The 27,572-nt window shown below is 42.0% G+C and overlaps 2 protein-coding genes and 1 long non-coding RNA gene across 3 annotated transcripts in view; 1 reads left to right on the forward strand and 2 right to left on the reverse strand.

The window, feature by feature from the left end:
* Positions 1-9,982, reverse strand: part of LOC109525185 (uncharacterized) — a 34,113-nt gene extending 24,131 nt beyond the window's left edge. Inside the window, exon 1 of the long non-coding RNA XR_002170090.1 lies at positions 9,807-9,982. This is a non-coding gene — a long non-coding RNA (uncharacterized LOC109525185). The remainder of the gene's footprint in view (positions 1-9,806) is intronic.
* A 3,308-nt stretch (positions 9,983-13,290) lies between these two features.
* On the reverse strand, positions 13,291-27,155 carry LOC109525158 (zinc finger protein 2 homolog). Its single transcript, XM_019885449.1, has 9 exons — positions 26,883-27,155; positions 26,654-26,785; positions 24,850-25,647; positions 19,595-19,756; positions 19,147-19,248; positions 17,868-18,707; positions 16,820-16,822; positions 13,821-14,719; positions 13,291-13,619 (listed from the first exon to the last, which is right to left on the reverse strand). The coding sequence occupies exons 1-8, from the start codon at positions 27,052-27,054 to the stop codon at positions 14,379-14,381; spliced, it is 2,550 nt and encodes an 849-aa protein (XP_019741008.1). The 5' UTR covers positions 27,055-27,155; the 3' UTR covers positions 13,291-13,619; positions 13,821-14,378.
* On the forward strand, positions 20,611-24,105 carry cenatac (centrosomal AT-AC splicing factor). The gene is made up of 11 exons (XM_019885493.1): positions 20,611-20,875; positions 21,278-21,444; positions 21,597-21,695; positions 21,800-21,866; positions 22,360-22,422; positions 22,706-22,773; positions 22,860-22,962; positions 23,033-23,063; positions 23,236-23,340; positions 23,525-23,657; positions 23,755-24,105. The coding sequence occupies exons 1-11, from the start codon at positions 20,759-20,761 to the stop codon at positions 23,855-23,857; spliced, it is 1,056 nt and encodes a 351-aa protein (XP_019741052.1). The 5' UTR covers positions 20,611-20,758; the 3' UTR covers positions 23,858-24,105.
* Positions 27,156-27,572: the final 417 nt, after the last annotated feature.

A 27,572-nucleotide genomic window follows, 5' to 3' on the forward strand; every position in this document is an offset into this window, starting at 1 on the left:
GTGGCTGGAATTTGGAGATTAAACAATGGTTGTAAAACTCAGGGAACATCTGTGGGGGGGGGGAGCATAAATCAGCCGTCCTATCTTTGGGTTCATCTCTCTTGAGGGCCATGTGAGCAGAATGTGAAGTACAGCGAGCGCTTCACTCTGGGAATCACTCCTGGAGATCTTTCGAGTGAAGCCACGGCTGGATTTACATGACTAGGTTCAAGTGACCAGTCTGACTTTCAGCGCAATTGGGAAGTGCAGTACAAAGTGGACTGATCTCAAGAAAATCAGGGACCGTTGATTCAAAGTTGACCATTAGTCATCGGGGGGTAAAAGTAGCAAATGACACTGGTCGACACATTTTCAGGGATAAATGGTAACTTTTCTCAAAGACTTTCTTTTTTTTTTTTTGGGCTGATTCCGAATCTGCCCTTGTTTTTCTCTGCCGCATCAGCTTTTCATAAGAATAGTAAAATGAAAATATTACAATATGTAATATATTTAATAAATTACAAATCTGTATTTTGTATATTGCGCAAGCTTTTAAACCAAAAAAAAAAGGAAATCTCAAAAACCTGATGTGCTAGAAAAAATTGATGACAAAATGTACAATACATAAAGCCATGTCAGATTAAATGTTGCTGCCGACCACCGTTATTTAGAGTAGCATCAAAAATATGTCCAGTTTTAACTCTCAATGTCATTTCATTTAACTGCACGGCATCTTCCAGAGGGGCTCCTAATGTTTCAATAGAAATCTTTTTTCAAAAAGCTCATCAGAAATCTCATTGGACAGGTGTACTTGATGTTTTGGCAGGGTAATGAACTGCTCGCAAGTTCCGATATTAATAGTGGCCCGTTAGCCCTGGGCCAGGATGGCACAGTGTCGGGGCGCTCCAGTAAAAAATTTCCTAGATCAATAATTTTTTTCCTTTTGACCCACATTTTGAATTTTAGCCTCTTCGATAGATCGCGCATGTCAGGTGAACAGTTTCTGTTCAGCAATCAGAGGGATACACCCCTTTTAAAAAAAACAAAACAAAACAGATGCCTACACTGTGGACTTACATCAACTGAGTTACAACTTGTCGTCTATGACCTCATTCTATTGATGACAACGGGAATGATCAGCCAAGTGCAAGCTTTTGTATGCGGATCTCATGTCGGAAGATAATGACACCGTTCAAATGTGCCATCCCTTTATCGTTCAGATGGAAACAGTCTCCATATGTTTGCTTTTGTGAAAGAAGGAGACTGTAATCGTCGGCTGTTCTTGCTTCAAAACGACCCCCCCCGCCCCCACCACCACCAGCCATCTGGACCATTAGTCCTCTTCCATCTGTGAACATTTTTGGCATCACTACACAGAAGACGAGATAGCAGTTGAAAGGCAATCACACAAACTTGAATAATGCATTTGCCTTTGGCACAAAAGACCAAACTGATAGGTCAAACGGCACACACGATCAAAGCCGGGGGTGGAGATTTGAATCAGCGCCTGCGGACAGCTTCTGACTGGTTGATGGTCAAGTCAGCAAAAAATGTGAACAAACCGAAGGGGGAAAAAAACCCCCCCCAAAAAAAAAAAATTAACTGCTCTTCACCATCTTGCTATTCATATATTATGCAACATTTTCTGCAGATTTATCGGAGGTCAAAATTGAACAGCGTGGCAAATAAACTACTGAGCGAACGTGGAATGACATGTTAAGCCTCATCAATAAAAAGACTGAAAATGAAATCAATCAATCTATGAATTCAGCATTACAGTAAAAAAAAAAAAAAAAAAGAACACTGCCAAGTGACCTTCCTGCTCCCTCGTGAATCAAATTGTGATTGTTATTTCACGGGCCTTGATGCCATGAGCTCATTTATCACATGCGGCTGCAAAATGACTGATTAGCACTAATGTGTCACATCATCTGCAGAGGTGGCGGCAACAGGTCGTGACACCCTCTGCGGCTCACCGTGTTTTCCTGGGTGACTCTGTTTCAGAGACGACCCGCTGACTTCAAATAGGCCTGTTGTCTTCGCAGACACGTCTTTGGCAGATGGTACGAGGCCGCGAGTCCCATTCAAACGCATCAAGATTGTAGCGCACACAGACCGACATGTTGATGCAGCGTGTCAACACAAGGAAAGGTTGACCCCCCTTTTTAGTTTTTATATAACTTACTTTAAAAACCACGATTCAGAAACATACCCAAGCCAACTACAGAGCAAATGTTTTTGTGACCCCTTTTTTTCGAATCGTTCTGCATTGCTATTAGCTTCATCCTAGCGATTGCGAACCTAATTCATTACGTTGCTCTGAGGTCCAAATTTGAAAACTATCGTCTGTCGTTTGTTGCTAGCACAACGTTATCGTGCCATCAGCGACACGTTAGCCGGCAAAATATTCGGCAAAATGCTCGGACTGCATTAGCCAAAGGCAGGGGGTGTTGGTACCAGAACAAAGCGTTAGCCAGTCCTAAAATTCTCCCATCACTACTTCCGGGCGTCCGCTCAAATGTAGCGCATACATAGCTTTCACCACGGGTGTCGAACTCATTTTTGTCGTGGGCCACATTTTAGTTACTGTTTCCCTTGGAGGGCCGTTATGACTGAAACCACAAAAGAAATCAAGAATAATGGTTCACTCCACTTTTGTTTAAGTGACAGTCAGGACGGGTTTGGTTCCAAGAAAATGCTTACAATATCCTTATTTATTACGGATCAGAATTTGAAATTTGGGTACAGATTTTAGCTTGCATCATGGGAGTTCGTTCACACATTTGATTTGCTTTTGCGGGCCAAATAAAATGAGGTGGCGGGCCAGATCTGGCCCCCGGGCCTTGAGTTTGACACATGGCTTTCACGCATGGGCACTTCCCCGGGTTGATGCGTCAGCCATAGAGAGTCTTGACACCCAAACATTCCTCTCCTCTCCGATGACACAATGCATTCTGATTTGACTGGCAAAATTCTGCTTTGGAAGTTGGCCCATATAAGTTTTGTTTTTTTACATACGCTGCACATATTCATATATATTTCTCCAGAGCACCACAGGAAAAGCCAACAAGATTTCCATTGTGAGAAAACAGACACGCTTTGTCTGCTCTGCCATTGAATTTGGTGCCGAGATCCCTGCGCTCTCCGCCCTCTAAATCAGAGGATATTCCTGAATCACAATGACAAGTGCAGGATAGGGTTTCCCGTCTCAGACTTTTCTGTCAGAGAGTCTGAAAGAGTTTGGTCTTGGACCATCCCCACTCCCCCTGACATGAGGCCCAGCACACTGACTGATGGGTCCTTTTCTTTCCACCGTAATTTGAGGGTTGTACTTCTACTCAAGAATGCATTAAAAAGAAGTCCACATTTCATAAACTCTTAACGTATTTGAAAAAAATCTTATCGAACTAGACCGGCCCGCAAAGTGTGCGCATTCCTTGCTATTTCCTGTCTCCTTCTACTCTCGGCCTTCCTCCGCGCACCTCCCTCCTAACCCTTCCGTGCTTGCCGGCCTTTTATTGGCCGCCAGCGGCACGTCATGTGGTTCTGCGGGATCCTCCCATGTAAACAGCCATGTTTTACCGCCAGCCGACTGCCAAAACCCCTCAATTTGTCACTTCCCGGAGTCACTTAGTGTTTTGCGGCTTGCAAGGTGCAAGCAAAAAGGTAATGAGGAGGAAACCTCAGGCAAACTATAAACCGCCAAAATGCCTCAAAGAAGAACCAAAGCAACCTTCGTCTGTTCACGCGTCAAATTACATTTGGACGGAGGCTACGTGTTTTAGCATATTAGCTCGCGCTCCTCTCTGTGCATGCCGATTATCGCCAGCAGGCTGCACACGCTTGGCAGAACCTGCCGTCAACTACAAAGTCACCATTCATTAAGAGCACATGGCTGGGGAAGGTTACACTGCATGGGGATGCAATACGGTACGACAGATGCTTCTGCTGACAAGTCACGCGAGAGGAGATGTCAGAAGTATGACCACAAAAATATCAATCCGTCAACGTGTCGTCTCTCACCGAACTCTGTGAACGTACGACGACGTTTCCGGGTCAGCTTGCACAGCAGCACACAACAGTAACTTACTGACTGATTAAAATGTTTGTTGGACAGTGAATTGTTTTCAACACAACAGGGCGGGACAACACGGAGAGCTAATGGTTAGCATGCCTGCTGCAGAGTTTTTGGTGAGGGGTGGGGGAGAATTTGAAGTCATGATCTTTGTCTCGTGTTGAAATGTGTTCATGTGCAAAAACAAAAAAAATGATGTTTGCCATTTCTTGAGATTTTAATCGTTTGCCAACCATCTAACAAATATGTTTTTTTGGACTATCTATCCATCCATCCATAATCCGAGCTGCTTATCCTCACGAGTGTCGCGGGCGTGCTGGAGCCTATCCCAATCGTCTTCGGGCAGTGGGCGGAGTACACCCTGAACGGGTCGCCAGCCAATCGCAGGGCACACATGGACAAACAACCATTTGTCCTCACAATAACAGCAAGACACAATTTTGGGTGTTCAGTTAATCTACCGTGCATGTTTTTGGAAAGTAGAAGGAAACCAGAGTACCCGGGGAAAACCCACACAGGCACCGGGGTGGAACATGCAAACTCCCCACAGGAAAGCCAGTTCTCGGAATCGAACCCTGGACATCTGCACTGTGGGGCGGACGTGCTAACCGTTCGTCCGTCGTCCCGCCAGTTCTTTGAATAGCTTTCCTTATGTCATAAAGTTATTGGTATGTTGTGACATTTCAGCATTCTTTTTCAGACTGCCTGGAGACGCTGGTGGTTTTTGTGGGTGAGGAGTAAAAGTTCATCCGAAAATTCATTCAGATGGGATTTAGCTGACGAAGGCATCCAGCTGCCTTTGTCGTCTGCACACGCCTACACACTTCTCCCATTACTTGTCTGTTGTCTTTGCACGCCTCATGTAGGGCAGATGCACAGACGCGCGCACGCGCAGGCGCTCACGCACACTACATCCTGATTTCTAACAACGAGAAGACAACTGGAAAAGCAATGAATACTGCTGTGGGGGAGGAACGTGGATGGAGATAGGCGGGTGTCTGACGTTTCACGGCTGCAAGGTGAGGGAGCGCAGGGGTCAAAGGCTAAAAAAAAAAAAAAAAAAGACAATGGGAAGGAAAGCGGGGGCTGCAAAATTGCGGCTTCCTGCGGGTGTCCGGCGTGGGATCGGCTCAAACGCGCTGCTTGACTTTCTACTCGCATCCTATTTTCACACACCCTTTAATGCCATTTGCTCTATCACTCATCATCATAAGAAAAAAGGGCACATGTCTAACTGTTGGTGTTCACGCGCCATCCACCAACTCGGGGTTCAAACCTGGGAAGCGGACCGCGCCAACTGCTGAGCTAAAAGCTTATAAAAGGCCAGCACCATCCGAGAGCTCAGAGGAGTGAGGTTTTACGAACATCTAATTGGGCAGCTCAAGCTGGAATCTGTTACACACTTGTACTTGCATCAGGCTGAGATGACAAAACCTCTTTCATCTTGAACAGGCTGAATTGTAACAGCCTGGACAGACACCGCTGCAGGACGAAATATTAGCAAACGCAAATAAAACACATAAAATGACACTTCAGACCAATTCCAAAAATACGCTCGAATCACAAGCTTGCTACCATCTTGGGGCCCACTTTGCCTCCTCTCGCTTCACAGCGTGGTCGCGGCTGAAGCCCCTGCCAGATATGCGGAGAATGCCGAACAGGGTGGACAGATGAAGGCACAACTGCGCTTGTCCCAGAGCTCCCCGAGCTGTCTCGCAAGAATGTGAAGATGCATGATTGCTTGCGCACATGCATCTGTTTGCTTAGTCGGTGACGCGGAAAGACAACTGAATAAGCGATGGAGAAGGAAGAAAGTGGCGGCCGGCTAAAGTTGAACCTAAACCAGTGCTCTATTACAACAAACATGGATCAAGAGAATAATGCTATAAAAGATTATTTGCAATTATACGCTGGAAATTTGTTGTTGTCGTCTAAAGCCACTCCCAGGTGACTTTAGACGACAGGCAGGGAACACCCTGGACTGGTCCAACTAATCAAGGACAGTTTCAAGTCATCATTGACCCAAACATATACGTGTTTGGAATGTGGGAGCTTAAGTATCTTCTGAATTTTTTTTTTTTTTTTTTTAAAAGCACACGTGCATTTGGCCCAGTGAGCCCAGCTGAGAATGTCTCAGTAAAGTTCATTTGAAGACAGGGGGTGGGTGGCGGTGGAAGGTTGGGGTCTCTTTTGAAGTAGTGTCACTGGGTCAGTGAGCCAACAACGTCACTGGATGAGGAAGATTGACGAGCTCATCTTCCTCCCAGCTGCTTTTTACAATCTGTGCTGGGGAGAGGCCAGCCACAGAACTGAGAAAGGCCCATGTCAACTGCAAAAAAGATGCATCTCAACTCAACTGTATTTATAGAGTTCACTTTAAAACAACCATCTGACTAAATGTGCCATCGTGATCACGTTTATATTTGTATCATGTACGGTGTCAATTCACCACAGGAAAGAGATATATTGGAAAACGTCCTTTTTGCAACGAAAGGCCTTTTCAACGTCTTTTTCGCCATTAATTGGTCACGAGTCAACAGCTTTCTTTGTTTCCTCCCTGTATAACCAAGAGTAGGCTTGAAGTGTGAATTTGCGTCACATTTAAAAGATTCCAATGCAAAGATTAAAACTCTTTCACTCCTTCAGCAACAGCAACATTGAATCTGATGACATTGAAAGCTGGGGTAGTCTCAGTTGAAGATACATGGCGCCCTCTGCTGGTAAAGATCGGTATTTTAACATTCACAAAACGGGGAAACTGTCAAAATGAGTATTACGCGATGAACTTTTTTTTTTTTTTTTTATAAACCTGTTGATTTATTTAATACAGTAAGTTAAACAATTGAAAAGAATAATCACATTTTATTGAGCCAATATCTAAATTAATGCAACCGCTAAATTAATCCAACAAATACTTGTGGGTTCTGAATGTTAATGCTCGGTGAGCTGAATTAAAAAACAGAGCCAGGGCAATTATTCATGATACTGCACATACAAAGTAGTTCTTAACTATGTCTATTCAATGATTGGGCGGCCCCGTGGTCCAGTGGTTAAGCACGTCGACCTCACAGTGCAGATTTACTGGGTTCAATTCCAGCCGCGGCCTCCCTGTGAGGAGTTTGCATGTTCTCCCCGGGCCAGAGTGGGTTTTCTCCGGGTACTCCGGTTTCCTCCCACATTCCAAAAAATATCCACGGCCAGCTGATTGAACACTCTAAATTGTGCCTAGGTGTGAGTGTGAGCGTGGATGGTTGTTTGTCTCTGTGTGCCCTGCAATTGGCTGATAACTGGTTCAGGGTGTCCTCCGCATACTACCCGAAGACAGATGGGATGGGCTCCAGCACCCCCTGCGACTCTTGTGAGGATCAGGGGGGAAAAAAATCAAATAAAAATCACTTGTAGATATTTTCACCATTTGCGTCACTGTGTCATTTGTCAAACGGAGATTGTTGGACAAACAAATTCAAATATGTCAATCCACAAATGATCTCCATTTGTCAACGAGTTAGTGTCAACACATTTCATGGTGCCTAAGACTGTTGCAAGAAATTACATTATAAATTGTCAGGGGGGGAAAAAGAGAGAAGTACTAAAATCAGCATTACAGCGGTGGTCTAAGATATGCTTCAACGCCCCCCCCCCCCCCCCCCCCCACCAACACTGATTTTTAAAACCATAAACGGAGCCTTTTTTTTTCCTTCTTGGGAAGGTGGTCAATATTTCACATTAACAGCAGGCTGATGAATGCTTCCTCCCCGCTGCAGCCAGAGCAGCTTTAAGGGCACCATTACCTCCGTGAGACATATTCTCACTGCAGGCCAAGTAAATTATTGCCACATTTTTGCTGCTCGCACTCAAACTGCTCTGCAGAGAGGAGAACATCCATCTTCGTCCGTCCCGGGACGCTGCGAGAGTCATTAAGTTCTACAGCCTGTCTAACCTTGATCAGCTTCAGCCGCAAAAACTCATCTTTTCAACTGTAAATTCAAGAGATGACCTTGAAGGAAACCCATTAGTCACTGCTTGCATTCTATTAAGAATATCCCCTCCCCCTCCCCAGTGTACTTAATCCACTTTTTTTTTTTTTAATGCCATATTTTTACATATCCAAATCCAGAGGAAGCAGAATGTCCCTAAGTGGTACAATGTGTGTGAGTGTGTGTGTGTGTGGGGGGGGTTAGGTCAGGTTAAATTCATGCTCAAATTTCAAGATCAAAATTTCAAATGCCATACGTGATAACATTTTTCTTCCTTACCATCTATTCAGTGAGTATGTATGATAACGTCATGAGATGATTTTTCTGGTTTCACAGTCACAACAGCCCTCTGAAGGAAACATGACGCACCATTTCGCTTTTTCAGTCATAAACCCAAAATGTGTTATAGGATATGAATATACCGCCTCGAACAAACAGGAAAATGAAAGGAAGCCAAATCAAACCCGGGGTGTGCAAATTGCTACGTTTGCAACCATCAAATTACAAGGCAGGGTTAGAGTGTCTACAGCTATAAAAGCATAATTATGTACGGCAGCTTTATGAATCCTGTGGTTTTCAAAACGCCAGGTCCCTGAGAAAAGCTAAATACCTTGCCCTTCATTTGTTCTTTCGCCCCCAGGCCTTCGGTTGCCTCACTGCGGTGACTTTACCATTGAGAAATGACAGAGTTGGCCAGGCGGCATACTGTGAGGGCGCAAGTTTATCGGGGGGCCACAATGGATGCTGTTGTGATTTGGGCGTTTGCCAGCCAATGCTAATCATCAGGGAAAGCTTGTGAAGCCATCAGTCGACTTCTCAGATGTGGCTTTGAGAGCTCTAGCTTCTCGATTACATAAACAGACTCCTTTTTAGTTTTGCTTTTTATGCATTTTAAGGGGTACGGGTTCACGGGACACATTGTGTCAAAGGAAGAATACACAAGCTCCTTCTTCTTAATTAAGGAGTGAAAATCTGAGAATTGTCTTCAGATGTCTTAAGAAATGTCTTAAGATGTCTGAAGGTGGCAGAAAAAAAAAATACTTAATACGACAGAGCAAGAACGAGGGGGGCCCAGTGGTGCCCCTCACCTGCTGTGGATCACAACCTCAAATATTCAGGTCAAAGGTGTCACTGTGCACCCTTAAACTCACATAATGAACTGTGCGACTTCCAAATCCTAACACCTTTAGTGTCGTGATCTATTGCCGTGGTAAAATGCATGCAGCCACACAACTCTGACGCACCCAGCGGGGGCATTCGGGTCAGAGGACTTCCTGGTGCGGTCCCTGTTTTTGTTTTACATCTAAGGATGGCAATAATTAGAGCAAAGGCCGTTGAAAATGATGCAAACCATGCAGAAATGTGTTCTTTTTTTTGTCGTTTTTAAACTATAACCTTTGCCATGTTTTTGATGAGCACTTGGCTCAACGACCCCATGGTATTTTAATATTAAACATTATGGTGGTACTTTCTAGTGCTACGTACTTTATGTGGTAGTTCGTGTAAAAAGCTTGCCGCATTATATTGTGCAGTTGTAGTCCTATCTAATGATGGAAAATTACCTAGATTCATGAATCCAAACCCAGTTCAGTCTTAGTATAAACAAAACATCTCGGGCCCACGAAATAACACACTTTAAAACAAGAAAAACAACAGAAGCGGTGGTAAAAAATTAATTTTTTGAAATACTGTCACAAAAAAAGGATGAGTACATCGATATTGTGAAACAGATAATACGGCTGCCAACACAAACTATTGCTGCATTACATTCTTACCTTACTGCAGAACGCAGAAACTCACACTTGACGTCATTCATCGAAGACCACCGCGTTCATTATGCCAAAAATTCATCCGCCATCTTTCGGTGAACTCTGAAACGGGTTAACTGTGAAATATGACACTTTGAGTCGACCACGGAGTGGAATTAAATTTCCTGCCCAAAAATCTGAAAGGTGCCATCAAACGAAAGGTGCATCTGGACCAATTATAGCTCGAGGTTTAATCACGTGCCTAAATGGCGGAAGCCGTCCAGCAGGTGTAACAGAATTGAGGGGATTGCATTCAAATGTTTTGTACAGTTTTTTTCTTTTTGCAACTCTTTAATCTCAAGTACAGTAATACGGAATAAGAAAGTAAACCTTGGGAAACAAATAGTTGTAACTGGTTTAAAAGCCCACTAGATGGCGACATTTCATCGAATGAATTCTGAATTTGAAACAGGAGCAGGTAAACCCGTCAAGAGCTATATCTTTAGAAATATTGAAATAATTGTATTCATAAATTATAAATGATATTCAACGTCATTACTGCTAGACCTCTGTTGAATTTCCACGTTAGAAAAAGAAGCAAAGAGAACCTCATTGAAAAACAACGCCTGCTACTATTTAAATAGCCAAAAGGTGGAATTTCATCAATACGGTAGTCTCGAAGAAGGCAATACACATGACAGATTGAGTTCTTGAAACAATAATTACTTTTATGTAACTATAGTACTTCAAAATCTGATGAAGTTTTCCATTTAAATGAAATTTCTCAAACAGTATTTAAAATGTACAAACTGCAAATATATTAAAAGAAGTTAAATACGACTGAACTCCACAGTACTTGTACGGTAATTCTTTCATAAACCACGAGAGCGAAACCACATTCTCCCACCACACATTGAAATTCACGACAGTATTCCAAAACAATAAATTACTGCTTTGGCTCTGCATTTTATTTCTTGCAACTTTGACTTTAACATATTCAGTGATGGACTGTAACTGAATTGTGTATGGTGATAATTCAACAAAATTTAAATGCAGAATTACACAGCAGATGCAGAAGCCTAGTGACATAGTGACTAGCAACCGAATGTAAGAGAGGTTGAAAAAAAAAATCACTGAGGTAGTTTACTTGAACTGAAAATCATTTTACAGGTGAATGAATAAAAAACAATCATAAACACTTGGAATTTTCTTCACAACATTAAATATTTTCACCGTTCCACTATTTACAGAAATGTAGCTTATCTCAGCTGGTGAAAATGTGCTCAATGTCTTGTCTCAACGGTGAATTGCTTTTGCCGCCAGCTCAAACTCGTTCAGTCATTTGAATCAACAATATGTGAAAGTCGATATCAGTGAAGGAAAGAAAAAAAAAACTTCAAAAATAACTTCCAGTGGCATTTAAGCAGCCCTTCAGATGCCATTATGACTGTTTTTAAGTCATAAATCACCCTGTTAAAACTGTTCGTGTCCGCACCTGTCTACAGTCTTCAATTACTAAGACAAGCTACTGATGTTTCACTTGCCTCAAATAAATAAATAAATAGACAAATAAATAAATAAAAATAAGCAGTAACGTTTCATTTGTAATGTCAATATCTGTTCCTGTTTACACAAATAAGATTGGATACCGAACTGAGACTTTTGGAGTCTTCTATTAATCTAACACGCACATTTTGGGAATGTGGGAGAAAGTCTGACGATCTGAAGAGGGGAAAAAAAAGACAGAACATGCAATCATCACATTGGAAAGCCGGGGCTGAGACTCAAACACTACCACATCGTGCTGCCCTGAAAATAAATATACAACACAGTATATACTTTCTGGATTATTGTATTTGTGGGGCGGGGTGCAGAAAATGCCTAAGAAAAAAAAAAAATCACCCAAAGTAATCCCCTACATGATGCCAGCCAACGAGTAACAAATTCACCTCTTGACGTCTTTTTTCTGCTCCCAGTTGTTAGTTTTAGCCTATTCCTGAAATTCCTGACAACACTACAAAATGGGGTCAAGGCCCCATTTAAACAGGAAAGTCATACAGTAAATTGCTCCAAGGGGAAGTAGGGTGAAGTGAGAAATCTCGACTGAGAGACAAGCTTTGCATGTCGGGGAGGGGCTAAGTTTAGTCTGGGTTGTTGTCGATGGTGATGCAATTTTTCTGAATCAACGGCGGGACATCACATTTACAAGAGTGCCACTCTTTGACAAAGTCAAGCTTGCTTAAAAGGGGAAGCCAAGTCAAAAATGGTCTTTATAATCATGTGTTCTATCAACGCCAAGCTTGCTGACGCACCATTCACTCGTTTTCTGTGTTTGGTCATGTGACGTTCACAATGCAAACCCGAGGGCATTTTGATGTCAATTTTAATCGACACCAGGGGGCAATTCAAGACAAAATGGCAGCACCTGAGATGGATAAAATCTGGTGGATTTTTCGACTTCATTCTTATTCCACTAACGCAATGTTCATCAGGCTAGTTTCGACGAGTGCGGGCACATAGAACATATTATTGCAAAGACAATTTTTGTCTTGAGTCCAGGGGGTAAATTTGGTGCAAAAGTAACTTGTACAAAATAACTGTAGTTTTAGCAAAAATAATTTTTAGCTCATTCTCATTGGTTCATTTGGTTAATTTTGCATCATGTGTAACATTATTTTCTACAGTTACAGGCTACTTTTGCACCAGATGTACCTGTATAAAAATACTACCAAACATTAACAGGTGTCAAATGTGTTACGACACTTCATTCCTGTTTACACAAATAAGATTGGATACCGAACTGAGACTTTTGGAGTCTTCTATTAATCTAACACGCACATTTTGGGAATGTGGGAGAAAGTCTGACGATCTGAAGAGGGGAAAAAAAAGACAGAACATGCAATCATCACATTGGAAAGCCGGGGCTGAGACTCAAACACTACCACATCGTGCTGCCCTGAAAATAAATATACAACACAGTATATACTTTCTGGATTATTGTATTTGTGGGGCGGGGTGCAGAAAATGCCTAAGAAAAAAAAAAAATCACCCAAAGTAATCCCCTACATGATGCCAGCCAACGAGTAACAAATTCACCTCTTGACGTCTTTTTTCTGCTCCCAGTTGTTAGTTTTAGCCTATTCCTGAAATTCCTGACAACACTACAAAATGGGGTCAAGGCCCCATTTAAACAGGAAAGTCATACAGTAAATTGCTCCAAGGGGAAGTAGGGTGAAGTGAGAAATCTCGACTGAGAGACAAGCTTTGCATGTCGGGGAGGGGCTAAGTTTAGTCTGGGTTGTTGTCGATGGTGATGCAATTTTTCTGAATCAACGGCGGGACATCACATTTACAAGAGTGCCACTCTTTGACAAAGTCAAGCTTGCTTAAAAGGGGAAGCCAAGTCAAAAATGGTCTTTATAATCATGTGTTCTATCAACGCCAAGCTTGCTGACGCACCATTCACTCGTTTTCTGTGTTTGGTCATGTGAGAACTGAGACTTTTGAGTCTTCTATTAATCTAACACGCACATTTTGGGAATGTGGGAGAAAGTCTGACGATCTGAAGAGGGGAAAAAAAAGACAGAACATGCAATCATCACATTGGAAAGCCGGGGCTGAGACTCAAACACTACCACATCGTGCTGCCCTGAAAATAAATATACAACACAGTATATACTTTCTGGATTATTGTATTTGTGGGGCGGGGTGCAGAAAATGCCTAAAAAAAAAGTCACCCAAAGTAATCCCCTACATGATGCCAGCTGACGAGGAACAAATTCACCTATTGACGTCTTTTTTCTGCTCCCATTTGTTAGTTTTAGCCTATTTCTGAAATTCCTGACAACACTGCAAGATGGGGTCAAGGCCCCATTTAAACAGGAAATTCATACAGTAAATTGCTCCAAGGGGAAGTACGGTGAAGTGAGAAATCTTGACTGAGAGACAAGCTTTGCATGTCGGGGAGGGGCTAAGTTTAGTCTGGGTTGTTGTCGATGGTGATGCAATTTTTCTGAATCAACGGCGGGACATCACATTTACAAGAGTGCCACTCTTTGACAAAGTCAAGCTTGCTTAAAAGGGGAAGCCAAGTCAAAAATGGTCTTTATAATCATGTGTTCTATCAACGCCAAGCTTGCTGACGCACCATTCACTCGTTTTCTGTGTTTGGTCATGTGACGTTCACAATGCAAACCCGAGGGCATTTTGATGTCAATTTTAATCGACAGCAGGGGGCAATTCAAGACAAAATGGCAGCACCTGAGATGGATAAAATCTGGTGGATTTTTCGACTTCATTCTTATTCCACTAACGCAATGTTCATCAGGCTAGTTTCGACGAGTGCGGGCACATAGAACATATTATTGCAAAGACAATTTTTGTCTTGAGTCCAGGGGGTAAATTTGGTGCAAAAGTAACTTGTACAAAATAACTGTAGTTTTAGCAAAAATAATTTTTAGCTCATTCTCATTGGTTCATTTGGTTAATTTTGCATCATGTGTAACATTATTTTCTACAGTTACAGGCTACTTTTGCACCAGATGTACCTGTATAAAAATACTACCAAACATTAACAGGTGTCAAATGTGTTACGACACTTCAATTGGGCCACACAACAGAGTTCCTCTCCCCGGACGAGGCGACGTACAGCATGTTGCCTTCGTGCACCCTCACCACGTGGTTCCTCAGCACCGGCAGGCTACTGAATCCGATCCCGCACGTGGTGCACGAGTACGGTTTCTCGCCCGTGTGAACTCTCAGATGAACCCTGAGCGAGGAGCTCTGGCAGAATCTCTTCCCGCAGGTTTTGCAGAAATACGGCTTCTCGCCCGTGTGACACCGCATGTGTATCTGCAGCCCTTGCATGCGCCGGAAGGTCTTGCGACACCTGCCGCAAGAGTACGGCTTCTCCGCCGATGCAAACCATGCAGAAATGTGTTCTTTTTTTTGTCGTTTTTAAACTATAACCTTTGCCATGTTTTTGATGAGCACTTGGCTCAACGACCCCATGGTATTTTAATATTAAACATTATGGTGGTACTTTCTAGTGCTACGTACTTTATGTGGTAGTTCGTGTAAAAAGCTTGCCGCATTATATTGTGCAGTTGTAGTCCTATCTAATGATGGAAAATTACCTAGATTCATGAATCCAAACCCAGTTCAGTCTTAGTATAAACAAAACATCTCGGGCCCACGAAATAACACACTTTAAAACAAGAAAAACAACAGAAGCGGTGGTAAAAAATTAATTTTTTGAAATACTGTCACAAAAAAAGGATGAGTACATCGATATTGTGAAACAGATAATACGGCTGCCAACACAAACTATTGCTGCATTACATTCTTACCTTACTGCAGAACGCAGAAACTCACACTTGACGTCATTCATCGAAGACCACCGCGTTCATTATGCCAAAAATTCATCCGCCATCTTTCGGTGAACTCTGAAACGGGTTAACTGTGAAATATGACACTTTGAGTCGACCACGGAGTGGAATTAAATTTCCTGCCCAAAAATCTGAAAGGTGCCATCAAACGAAAGGTGCATCTGGACCAATTATAGCTCGAGGTTTAATCACGTGCCTAAATGGCGGAAGCCGTCCAGCAGGTGTAACAGAATTGAGGGGATTGCATTCAAATGTTTTGTACAGTTTTTTTCTTTTTGCAACTCTTTAATCTCAAGTACAGTAATACGGAATAAGAAAGTAAACCTTGGGAAACAAATAGTTGTAACTGGTTTAAAAGCCCACTAGATGGCGACATTTCATCGAATGAATTCTGAATTTGAAACAGGAGCAGGTAAACCCGTCAAGAGCTATATCTTTAGAAATATTGAAATAATTGTATTCATAAATTATAAATGATATTCAACGTCATTACTGCTAGACCTCTGTTGAATTTCCACGTTAGAAAAAGAAGCAAAGAGAACCTCATTGAAAAACAACGCCTGCTACTATTTAAATAGCCAAAAGGTGGAATTTCATCAATACGGTAGTCTCGAAGAAGGCAATACACATGACAGATTGAGTTCTTGAAACAATAATTACTTTTATGTAACTATAGTACTTCAAAATCTGATGAAGTTTTCCATTTAAATGAAATTTCTCAAACAGTATTTAAAATGTACAAACTGCAAATATATTAAAAGAAGTTAAATACGACTGAACTCCACAGTACTTGTACGGTAATTCTTTCATAAACCACGAGAGCGAAACCACATTCTCCCACCACACATTGAAATTCACGACAGTATTCCAAAACAATAAATTACTGCTTTGGCTCTGCATTTTATTTCTTGCAACTTTGACTTTAACATATTCAGTGATGGACTGTAACTGAATTGTGTATGGTGATAATTCAACAAAATTTAAATGCAGAATTACACAGCAGATGCAGAAGCCTAGTGACATAGTGACTAGCAACCGAATGTAAGAGAGGTTGAAAAAAAAAATCACTGAGGTAGTTTACTTGAACTGAAAATCATTTTACAGGTGAATGAATAAAAAACAATCATAAACACTTGGAATTTTCTTCACAACATTAAATATTTTCACCGTTCCACTATTTACAGAAATGTAGCTTATCTCAGCTGGTGAAAATGTGCTCAATGTCTTGTCTCAACGGTGAATTGCTTTTGCCGCCAGCTCAAACTCGTTCAGTCATTTGAATCAACAATATGTGAAAGTCGATATCAGTGAAGGAAAGAAAAAAAAAACTTCAAAAATAACTTCCAGTGGCATTTAAGCAGCCCTTCAGATGCCATTATGACTGTTTTTAAGTCATAAATCACCCTGTTAAAACTGTTCGTGTCCGCACCTGTCTACAGTCTTCAATTACTAAGACAAGCTACTGATGTTTCACTTGCCTCAAATAAATAAATAAATAGACAAATAAATAAATAAAAATAAGCAGTAACGTTTCATTTGTAATGTCAATATCTGTTCCTGTTTACACAAATAAGATTGGATACCGAACTGAGACTTTTGGAGTCTTCTATTAATCTAACACGCACATTTTGGGAATGTGGGAGAAAGTCTGACGATCTGAAGAGGGGAAAAAAAAGACAGAACATGCAATCATCACATTGGAAAGCCGGGGCTGAGACTCAAACACTACCACATCATGCTGCCCTGAAAATAAATATACAACACAGTATATACTTTCTGGATTATTGTATTTGTGGGGCGGGGTGCAGAAAATGCCTAAAAAAAAAGTCACCCAAAGTAATCCCCTACATGATGCCAGCTGACGAGGAACAAATTCACCTATTGACGTCTTTTTTCTGCTCCCATTTGTTAGTTTTAGCCTATTTCTGAAATTCCTGACAACACTGCAAGATGGGGTCAAGGCCCCATTTAAACAGGAAATTCATACAGTAAATTGCTCCAAGGGGAAGTACGGTGAAGTGAGAAATCTTGACTGAGAGACAAGCTTTGCATGTCGGGGAGGGGCTAAGTTTAGCCTGGATTGTTGTCGATGGTGATGCAATTTTTCTGAATCAACGGCGGGACATCACATTTACAAGAGTGCCACTCTTTGACAAAGTCAATCTTGCATTAAAAGGAGAAGCCAAGTCAAAAATGGTCTTTTCAATCATGTGTTCTATCAACGCCAAGCCAAGCTTGCCGACGCACCGTTCACTCGTTTTCTGGGTTTGGTCATGTGACGTTCACAATGCAAACCCGAGGGCATTTTGATGTCAATTTTAATCGACAGCAGGGGGCAATTCAAGACAAAATGGCAGCACCTGAGATGGATAAAATCTGGTGGATTTTTCGACTTCATTCTTATTCCACTAACGCAATGTTCATCAGGCTAGTTTCGACGAGTGCGGGCACATAGAACATATTATTGCAAAGACAATTTTTGTCTTGAGTCCAGGGGGTAAATTTGGTGCAAAAGTAACTTGTACAAAATAACTGTAGTTTTAGCAAAAATAATTTTTAGCTCATTCTCATTGGTTCATTTGGTTAATTTTGCATCATGTGTAACATTATTTTCTACAGTTACAGGCTACTTTTGCACCAGATGTACCTGTATAAAAATACTACCAAACATTAACAGGTGTCAAATGTGTTACGACACTTCAATTGGGCCACACAACAGAGTTCCTCTCCCCGGACGAGGCGACGTACAGCATGTTGCCTTCGTGCACCCTCACCACGTGGTTCCTCAGCACCGGCAGGCTACTGAATCCGATCCCGCACGTGGTGCACGAGTACGGTTTCTCGCCCGTGTGAACTCTCAGATGAACCCTGAGCGAGGAGCTCTGGCAGAATCTCTTCCCGCAGGTTTTGCAGAAATACGGCTTCTCGCCCGTGTGACACCGCATGTGTATCTGCAGCCCTTGCATGCGCCGGAAGGTCTTGCGACACCTGCCGCAAGAGTACGGCTTCTCCGCCGAGTGGGTGATCATGTGCTGCGCCAGGTAACGCTTGAAGCCGAATCCCTTTCCGCAGACGTCGCAAACGAAAGGCTTGGCCTGCGCGTACACGTCCGAGTCGGTGTGAAAGACACTGCCGTGAAAAGGCTGCTCAAAGAGTTGCACCTGAGAGTTGATGGCTGACATGGCGTTCTCCATGTTATACGTCCTGTCCTCCTGGTCGTGATGTTCCGTCTTGATATTCCGAGTGGATGTAGATGCTATGTTTGCGTTTAGGTATTCTTGGCTGTTTTCTGGATAATAGCCACGGAAGACGATTTGATTATCGTTGCTCAGCTCCAAGGTGTCAAAGTCGCTATTTTCCACATCATTGGTGGCTTCTTTATCCGCTTCGCTTTCATTCTGATCACAGTTCAAACCCAGAGGCCAGACCGCACAGTTGGAGAAATGCTCCTCTTGTTTCACTTTAATGTGCGAAAGCTCTTGCTGCTCCTGCTCCACACTGGTGATGCTCTCCTGGGTGCACAATCTTCCCTCTAGGGACTCTGAAGGTCGTTCAGTGATAAAATAATGGAGACAAAAAAAAAATCTGTTTAGCTGAACGATTATATAGAAAAAAAGGTGAAAATAAGAGCAGTGCCTTGGTTCAAAAGCTGAATTTCGTAACCATGCCTCTACCTGCCGCTCGACCAATTTGGATTTTTTTTTAGGCCAATTCACACAAACAGATAAACCGACTGATGAATTTAAATTAACAATTATGACTTTTTTTTTGGTTCGCTTAGACAATTGCAATGATTAAGGCAATATCATATTTCAGGCAACATAACCCTCTTTCCATGACTATATTGATATATTTGGTTTCTATTACTTGGTATGGTTGGTTGCACTATGAATCCAAATCCAAGTAAAATCATTAGAAATTAATCGTATCATCGCAAATGTGTGTAAAAATTGGCTCGTGCATGAAAATGCATTACAAACCTGTTATGTGTGAATGACCGGCGGGTTTGCAGACCACGTCCAGAAGCTTGCGCTGACGGTCCATCTCTTCTTCGTAGGCGACGATTGTTTTCTCAAAAACACCAAATATTTCTTCGGCGGCGGCAGTCAGTCGCTCGGTTCGCTTAGACAATTGCAATGATTAAGGCAATATCATATTTCAGGCAACATAACCCTCTTTCCATGACTATATTGATATATTTGGTTTCTATTACTTGGTATGGTTGGTTGCACTATGAATCCAAATCCAAGTAAAATCATTAGAAATTAATCGTATCATCGCAAATGTGTGTAAAAATTGGCTCGTGCATGAAAATGCATTACAAACCTGTTATGTGTGAATGACCGGCGGGTTTGCAGACCACGTCCAGAAGCTTGCGCTGACGGTCCATCTCTTCTTCGTAGGCGACGATTGTTTTCTCAAAAACACCAAATATTTCTTCGGCGGCGGCAGTCAGTCGCTCGTTGACGAACGTCCTCAAGTGGTGGAATTTGGACGTGGTCGATTGCGTCACCGACATGGTAAACGGGACTGATGTTTTGCCTAAGCAAGAGGATTTGTGATGGCTAACGTTTTGGCTTGGGTTTGTTTAACTTCCGGTGGATGTTACCCTGCTTGGTTCCGATGATGCACTTGAAGCAATAATGCCTTCCACTTCTTTTGTTTTAGTTTAATAGTTGCACTTACTCTTGTAGAATTAAGACATATCTGGGGGAGAAATAAGCTTTTTATTTCAATGAGACACACAACCTTTTTCCGGTTAAATATACGACTTAAATATATATATTCTGATTTCCAGATGTTTTTTAATTAATAATTTATTATTTAGTTAGTTATTTAAAGTGTGGCAACACGCTCCTGGGTGCAACTTAAAAACGGAAACACATTTTTTTCTGTGTGCATGTGTTGTTCGCGAGTTTCCAGTGATTATCGTGAATTTATTTGCCACATTTATTTCAGTTACTTCCAAGAAAGTATGCAACATTAACAAGTGAGTTGCTTTTGGTGCACAAAAATATATTTTGTTTATATTTTGATTATAGGCGACAGCGCAATAATGAAATAAAAGTCATACTAAAAAAAAAAACGAATTATTTTTTAATTATTATTTATTAACGCGTCAGTAAAACGTGTCCCTTTTTTTATCAACCAGCTTCATTGAACTTCTCGAATTACAAAAAGAAGAGTTATTTAAAACGATTTATACTTCATAATACAGAAGGCGTCACCAGCATACTTCCGGCGACATGTGCCAGCCTTTTTACTTTCCGACTAGGAATGGAAGGAAATTTTATTCTCAAGTTCACGAAATTTTATCTATGGAAAATACACCCTATACTTTAAAACGCTACACTATTTTTAATATGTATAATGTGAGTATGCTAACCCGGGTAGTTCCACGGTATCTTCAACAGCAACAATAATAGTTCCACATTATTGTTTCTAAGGGGATCCATTGCGAGACGGTATTTCCTCTTTTGGCAGTTCGTTCCACTGCATTATTCGTTAGCTAGACGGGTGTAATTCAGTTGCTTGTTAGAAGCGCCAACTAAAGTGTGGTCTCGTATTGGCTTTCACTTTTCATTCGGGTAGATGGGCGCCTATTACTGCGCCATCTGTAGGCAAACGGCGTTCAACGGGAAAGGACATATCTTCGGGAAACATCACCAGAGCAGACTTAGGCTCGTGATAATGAAATTCATCGAAAAGGTAACGAATTAATGCCCTAACATTAGTACAGGAGCGACAAAAACCGCTTTTGTCAATATATCCAATTCGAATGAACATTAATTTCATGCACCACTAGAGGGAGCCTACCCTTTGAGGATCCATTTTTAGGGAGTTTAAGGTTACAATGAGTACAGGTGAAATGGTGATGGAGCACACATTTTGGGGGTCGATGATGTAGAGCAACAGGGAGTATATCAGAGACTTTCAGATCGCTGCAGAGAATGCAAAGGACAGGGAGAGATGGAAGAGGATGATTCGTTGTGGCGATCCTCGATTGGTTCTCCAAAAGGGAAAAAAGTAGAAGACTTGAGTCAAAATATAAAAATGTTCTTTTTAACATGTTTAGGGGGTGTTTCTGCAGCTGTTCCTCGTGTCTTCCAGGTGAAGGAAGCGCGGCGAACACTTAAAAAACCCGAAGTTGAAAAATTTGACTGTACTCAACACAAGAAAACGTTCTGGTGTTACTGCTGCGGCCAGGAAGTGGAACGAAATGTTTCTGATGGCAACATGACCGTTTTACATGGAGGATTGTTGGAACACATGGCCACGTGAGTGACATTTTTCCCGAAAGGTTCAAAGATACTCGGCATTATAATGTTGTCGCGTGTCAGATAGAATAACTTCTAATATTGCTTCAGCAGCAAGCGATAGTTGTGTGGAGTAGTGCTGTGAGATGACTTTTCACATGATCCGATTTCAGGCCAGAACACAGAAAGAGTACCCACAAGTTCTGGTGGGAGAACAAGGCCGATCCCAAGTTGAAAGACAAAGTCATCATCACACATGAAGAGACTCAACGGTGAGCCTGGCGAACTGGATAAAAAAATAAAGAGATATGTTTGCAAAAGTCAACAGCATGGTGAACATTATTTCTGTTAATACACTCTCTTTTTTTTTCTGTAGGTTCAAAGTTGAAGTGGCCAAAGTGTTGGAAACATTTGTGGAGCAGGAGGATGAATTCATTAAACAGGTAATCTTACATTTTATTTTATGGTGACCCACTGAGATGCACTGGAACCTCAAAGGTTGAAAACATTTTTCAACATTGACTTAAGCGCTGTTAGTAAAACAATAAAACACTTTGGTCTTCCGGTGGTTCTCAGAAAACATGTTCCGCTCAGGACAACAAAAGGCCATCCAGTTCAAGAGTCAATATTCTTTTCGCCTCATGTCCAGTTTAATTGGGACTGACCACACAATGAAATCATTTTTACATGCTAGTTGCACACACTGTTTTTTTCCTTTGTGAAAGGCGCACAGTTCAGCTGCAGGCATCTTTTATTCATTCAGAGCACTCTGCAGGAAGGTTTTGCACAAATTCTGTTTTGGCCGCACATTTCCCATTCCTGGACAATGTTCTCTGAGAACCACCACTCACCTTAAATTGACTAACGCTGCATTGTTCCAACCACATTGTGCAGATTTCACATCTGATGTTCTGTTTGTCTCCTTGTGTCTTTTAGCAAGCCGAGTTGATCCGGGCCCAGGAGAAACGGCGCCAAGAGCTCCTTGAGTCTCTTGTAGAGGTTTGTTTCCAAGGATGCAATGGCGGTATCCATCACTGTGGCCTTGACTGTCAACTGGCATACTTTTCAGACGCGTAGCGGAGAAGTGGATTGCAGCTAGACTTGCAGCTACAAAAATCTTAGTGAAAGACATTCGATAACAATGGTGTTTCTGTGATTGGTTTTAAAGTCAAAATATTTGACAAATGGATGAACCGTTGTTTGATACTTGTTGGTAAGAGGGCTAATTAGCGGTGAGACTTCCTCTGTGAACCACTGTTGGCTTTTCCTGAATCAAAATCAGCATGAAGCAGAGCCAGAGTCGAGCCACGGACCGAACGGAACGGAAACGGCAGCAGAGGCCGGTGTCAGGTAACATCGTCTCCTCAAATGCATTCACGCGTTTTTTTAATATGGCTTGTGCTCATCTTCTTACCTGGGGGTGCAAAAAAAAAAAGGTTTCAAGGGACATCACGGGGAGGCCACCGGCAAACGGGGAGAAGCCTCGTCGACTCAATGGTGGACGCGCAGCAGCAGGGCCTGACTTTCATTGGTTATCAGGTAAATGAAATGCCTTGGAACCCATCCAACACAAACGCAGCAGTCACTGGTGTCGTTTTCTCTCTTGTAGAATTCGGCAAACAGCGGAAACGTACACACAGGTACGGTAAGAACAGCAGCAATTTTGGAACAAGCTCACACTAATTAGCATTTAATCACCTTTTCGAAGGAAGGAGCAGGACACAACTTTGTGTTCAGCATTGAATTGGATGTAGTATATCTAACTATTTTTTAACACCTTTATCCTTATTGCTAACTCTTTTTGCGTTGCAGGTGCCGTTCCTCCTTGGTTCCAGGATGATGATCCTCTAGAGGGGACATCCACAACCGCGATGCCTCTGGAGATTGGCCCGTCCTGCCAAGAATTCCTCAGACACAGTAGCATACTTTTTTTTTTATACTTATGGGGAGTGTAAAACAAAAATTCTTCGGCCTTGATGACGTTTGACATATTGAAATGCTTGTCAGCAGCAGCTCGCTGGAAGGACGTTCGCAAGTGTTTGCCTACATATGCTAATGCAAAGTCTCACATGAAACCTGTGTATATATATTTTTTTTCCAGAGGAGCAAGAGAAGCTGAAAAAGCTTCCCCCGAACAGAGTGGGGGCCAACTTTGACCACAGCTCACACACGGATGCCAACTGGTTGCCCTCTTTTGGTCGCGTGTGGAACAGCGGCAGACGATGGCAGTCCAGGTGAGATTTCAACACACTGTGCTTCATCCACAGGCTCATTTCAATATCTCCTCTCATGTCTGGGCTGGATTTTTTTTTTCTTCTTCTTTTTGAGCAGGCACCAGTTCAGACAGGAGGAAGGCCAGAAAAACAAAGTGAAGAGGAGGATGAAGCAAGGTGCTGAAGGGTCCAAGAAAGCAAAGATGGCAACAGATGACTAATATCAACACTTCAAACTGAGTTCATAGACCGCCAGATGGTCGCTATGTCATATGTGCTGGCCACATTCCCACAGGATTAATAGTCGTGCCGTGACAAAAAGAGGTCCTCGGTTAATGACAGAGTTCCTGTTTTTATGCCGGCAATGTAATCCGGAAAGCAGAAGTAAAGTCAGAATCACAGTGAATATTTGTATGAAAAACACTCCTCGGGTAGAACTAAAAACCAAAACAAATAAAAATGGTAAATACAGATTTATTTTTTTAAATATTTGAAGTTATTGATCATTTTACCGCACTGGGTCCTTTTCTTCTTTAGTCTGGCACAGTTCCAAACTAAAGGCACTTGGTCATTTTTAATTAACTTTTGGATTTGACTCCCAACATTTAAAAACAGGAGTACTTTCTATTGCTTAACCTTTTTTGGGAAATTCAAAATGTAGTGAGTGTGAGTACTTTTACCAACGGATTTTTTGTGCTATCCTGTCATTGCTATTATCAATAAATAGGAGTGCAACAAAAAAATCGGAAAATCGGTTTTGATTTAAAAGATGACAGTGTATCATATCTGCTTACTTTAAAATGTATCATCCTTCAATCTTCACACCCCATTTCGCAAATAAATATTGAATTGTCTTTTCATGGAGATGAACACCTATATATATATATATATATATATATATATATATATATATATATATATATATGCATGTCTGTATAAAATATCTGACAAGTTGGTTCATGTTGTAAAGCAAACTCATTGAAAGATACCCTCTTGAACTCACCGTATTATATCGAATCGTAATCCGACTCAGTTGAACCAAATCGGTTCACTTTGATGAAGCGTCCGTGAATCGTATCACAGCCCATGTATCGAGACGCGTACGAATCGTCTTTTATTGGAGAGATGCACGCTCCTAATAACTATAAAAGCTACACGTCGTTTCCTTTCAGGTGAGTTAACCAACAAATTCCGTCGGGCATCAAGTCTCAAGTATCAAAGCACGCGGCCTCGAGAGAACGCCCCGCCGCGTGCACCCTCCTCCTGTGGATGCTCAAGTTGCTGTTGGCGCGGAACCTTCTCCCGCAGACGTCGCACGCATACGGCTTCTCTCCCGTGTGCACCATCACGTGCCTTTTCAGCACCGACAGGTCGCCGAAGCTTCTGCCGCACGTGTTGCAGAGGAACGGCTTCTCCCCGGTGTGGACCATGACGTGTCTCTTGAGGATAGAGAGCTGCGTGAACCTTTTCCCGCACGTGCTGCAGGGGTACGGCTTTTCGCCCGTGTGAGTTCTGGCGTGCGTGATGACTTCGTGCGTGTTCCTGAATTGCTTCCCGCACGTTTTGCAAGCGTACGGCTTCTCGTCGGTGTGGATCATTAAGTGTCTTTTCAGGTTGGACGTCTGGTTAAATCCCTTGCCGCATGTCTTGCAAGAGTAGGGCTTCACTCCCGTGTGGGTCATCATGTGTCTTTTCAGCTTGCACCTGAAACCAAACGCTTTGCCGCAGTAGTCGCACCTGAAAGACTTTCGGCTCGTCTCGGTGTGTACGCTCGCGTCCTCTGACGGACTTTCAATGGGACTCGAGTACAGGACGGCATCCCCTCTGCTGTAATGGTCGTCAACGACTGGAACAGATGAGGAAGTATTCAGTTCTCCGTCGTGACTGGTTCCGGGTTCCTCTTTAATCTGCGGATGCTCTGGCTCCTCTTGGTCCACAAATGAATTTTGCTCTTGCCAACAAAGCTGCTGGTCACGAAGAAACTGTGGCTCCTTGTCCACGTGTTGTATTTCTAAAGATCACACAAAGGCCAAGAAGAGATCGTTATTAGCGGATTGTGTTGTAGACAGGCAGAAGCTTTCCAGCAAACTGGGAGCTCATTGGAACTGAAGGTACGATAAGATGATGGAAGGTATCATATTCAAGCCTAAATACACTTACATTTTGTCTTCATAAGCAGCTATCAACAGTATCTACGAGCATAGATAAAAATTTGTGGTTGACTTGTTTATCATGCCGAATGTAGTATACTCCTAGAAAAATTACAGGACTGTGGTATTAAGAGAGTTGGCACATAAATGGATGCAAAGTTAATTGGATGACCAATCAATATGTGCACCTTAATAATATAAAATAAAGCTATTATAGGTGATTTCTGAGGTACTTCAAGGGTCTATGATAGGCCCTAAATTATTCTGATTGTATACTGATGATACATGCAATGTTTTTAAAATATTTAAATGTATTTGCTGATGATGCTAATATATTCTGCTGGCAAAAATCTTGAACGGCTGAATATTGGACAGTGAACGGAATACACTGAAGAATGCTTTGATGTCCATAAATTATCACTAAATTTGAACAAAAAGTTCATTATTTCTGGCACTAAAACCAGTTAAAATCACTGTACATTCAATTCAAATAAAAAGAGTACACAATACAACATTTTTTGAAATGATCACTGATGCCAAACTTTGGAAGCCATATATAGAAAACGTTAAAAACAAAACGTCAAAAGTTATGGCTTTTCTTTGTAAAACCAAGGACGCCCTGAACAACAAATCAACCATTGCTATTACTTCCATATGTGACATATGGCAACCAGAATTGCTAACATAGTTCAAGTGTATAGTTCAACCACAACCAAGCTATTTAATTCCTACTCGTCAGTCAGTTAAGAAAGGTAAAGATAATAAAGAAAAGTATGCTTGACTGGTATGTCATGCTATCTACAATCTATCGATTTTCCTTTAAGGTCACAGGTGGGCTGGAGCAAGCCTCTCCTATGTTTTGCACACCTAAATGTAATTCATGCCTGGAAACCCCATCCAGTACAGGGTCTGGTTCACTTTGGTCCGCACATGTGTCGGCCTCTTGCTTATAAAGCAGCTTCTCAGTGCAAATCTGCTCAATGTCCTCATGTTGGATCTCTGAAGGCACAGATCACAGTGGAGATGAAAACAAGTCAATAAAGTCTTCTCTTCGTTAGTGTGGTAACGTGGCAGTGAATGAAGGGGTTTCACGCACCAATCCTGTGTAACTTGATTTGAGGGCCACTGAGGGTATCCACCATTCGACGCTGACGCTGAAGCTCTTCCTGGTACTCGGCGAGAGTTCTTTCGAAGACGCCGAATATTTCCTCAGCGGCAGCAGTGAGTCGCTCGTTTACAAAGTGCCTTAGATACTGAACAGACGCCATCGTTGCTTTGATGCTTTAAGCGGACGCCGGCCGACAGAGTCGATCAGGTACGTTGTTTATTTCCGCTGGGTGCCACACAGAAGTACTTCCGGTACTTTGGGGATAGGTTCCGGTTTCGCTTTTTGACAAAGTTTTCATGAAAGATCAGTACAGTAATGTGTTTTGTAATTGTCTTCATATTGCGTACAAAATATCAAAAATCATTATACTAATTGCAGGACTTATTTCTGGGACAATGCCGTTTTTAAATGAACTTGTAGTAATTATTTTACGAGACATTTTAGGAGGTGCTCAAGAGATATGTGGTCATGTAGATACTGAATCACATTTACAGTGAGCTACATTTTGTCTTAGATAAAGTATAATTTAACGAAGGGTGAACATTTCTGTTTTCTGTGCATGGATTATTGGAAGCTTAATGGGGGAAGGTGTTGGGGGTCAGAAAATGTCCTCAAATTCTGGAATGACCCTTACTTTCTGATTGATCGTTAACATCACAGCATATGGTGTCAAACAAA

Source organism: Hippocampus comes, unplaced genomic scaffold, assembly GCF_001891065.2.
Source record: "Hippocampus comes isolate QL1 unplaced genomic scaffold, H_comes_QL1_v1.1 scaffold78, whole genome shotgun sequence".
NCBI classification, from domain to species: Eukaryota; Metazoa; Chordata; class Actinopteri; order Syngnathiformes; family Syngnathidae; genus Hippocampus; species Hippocampus comes.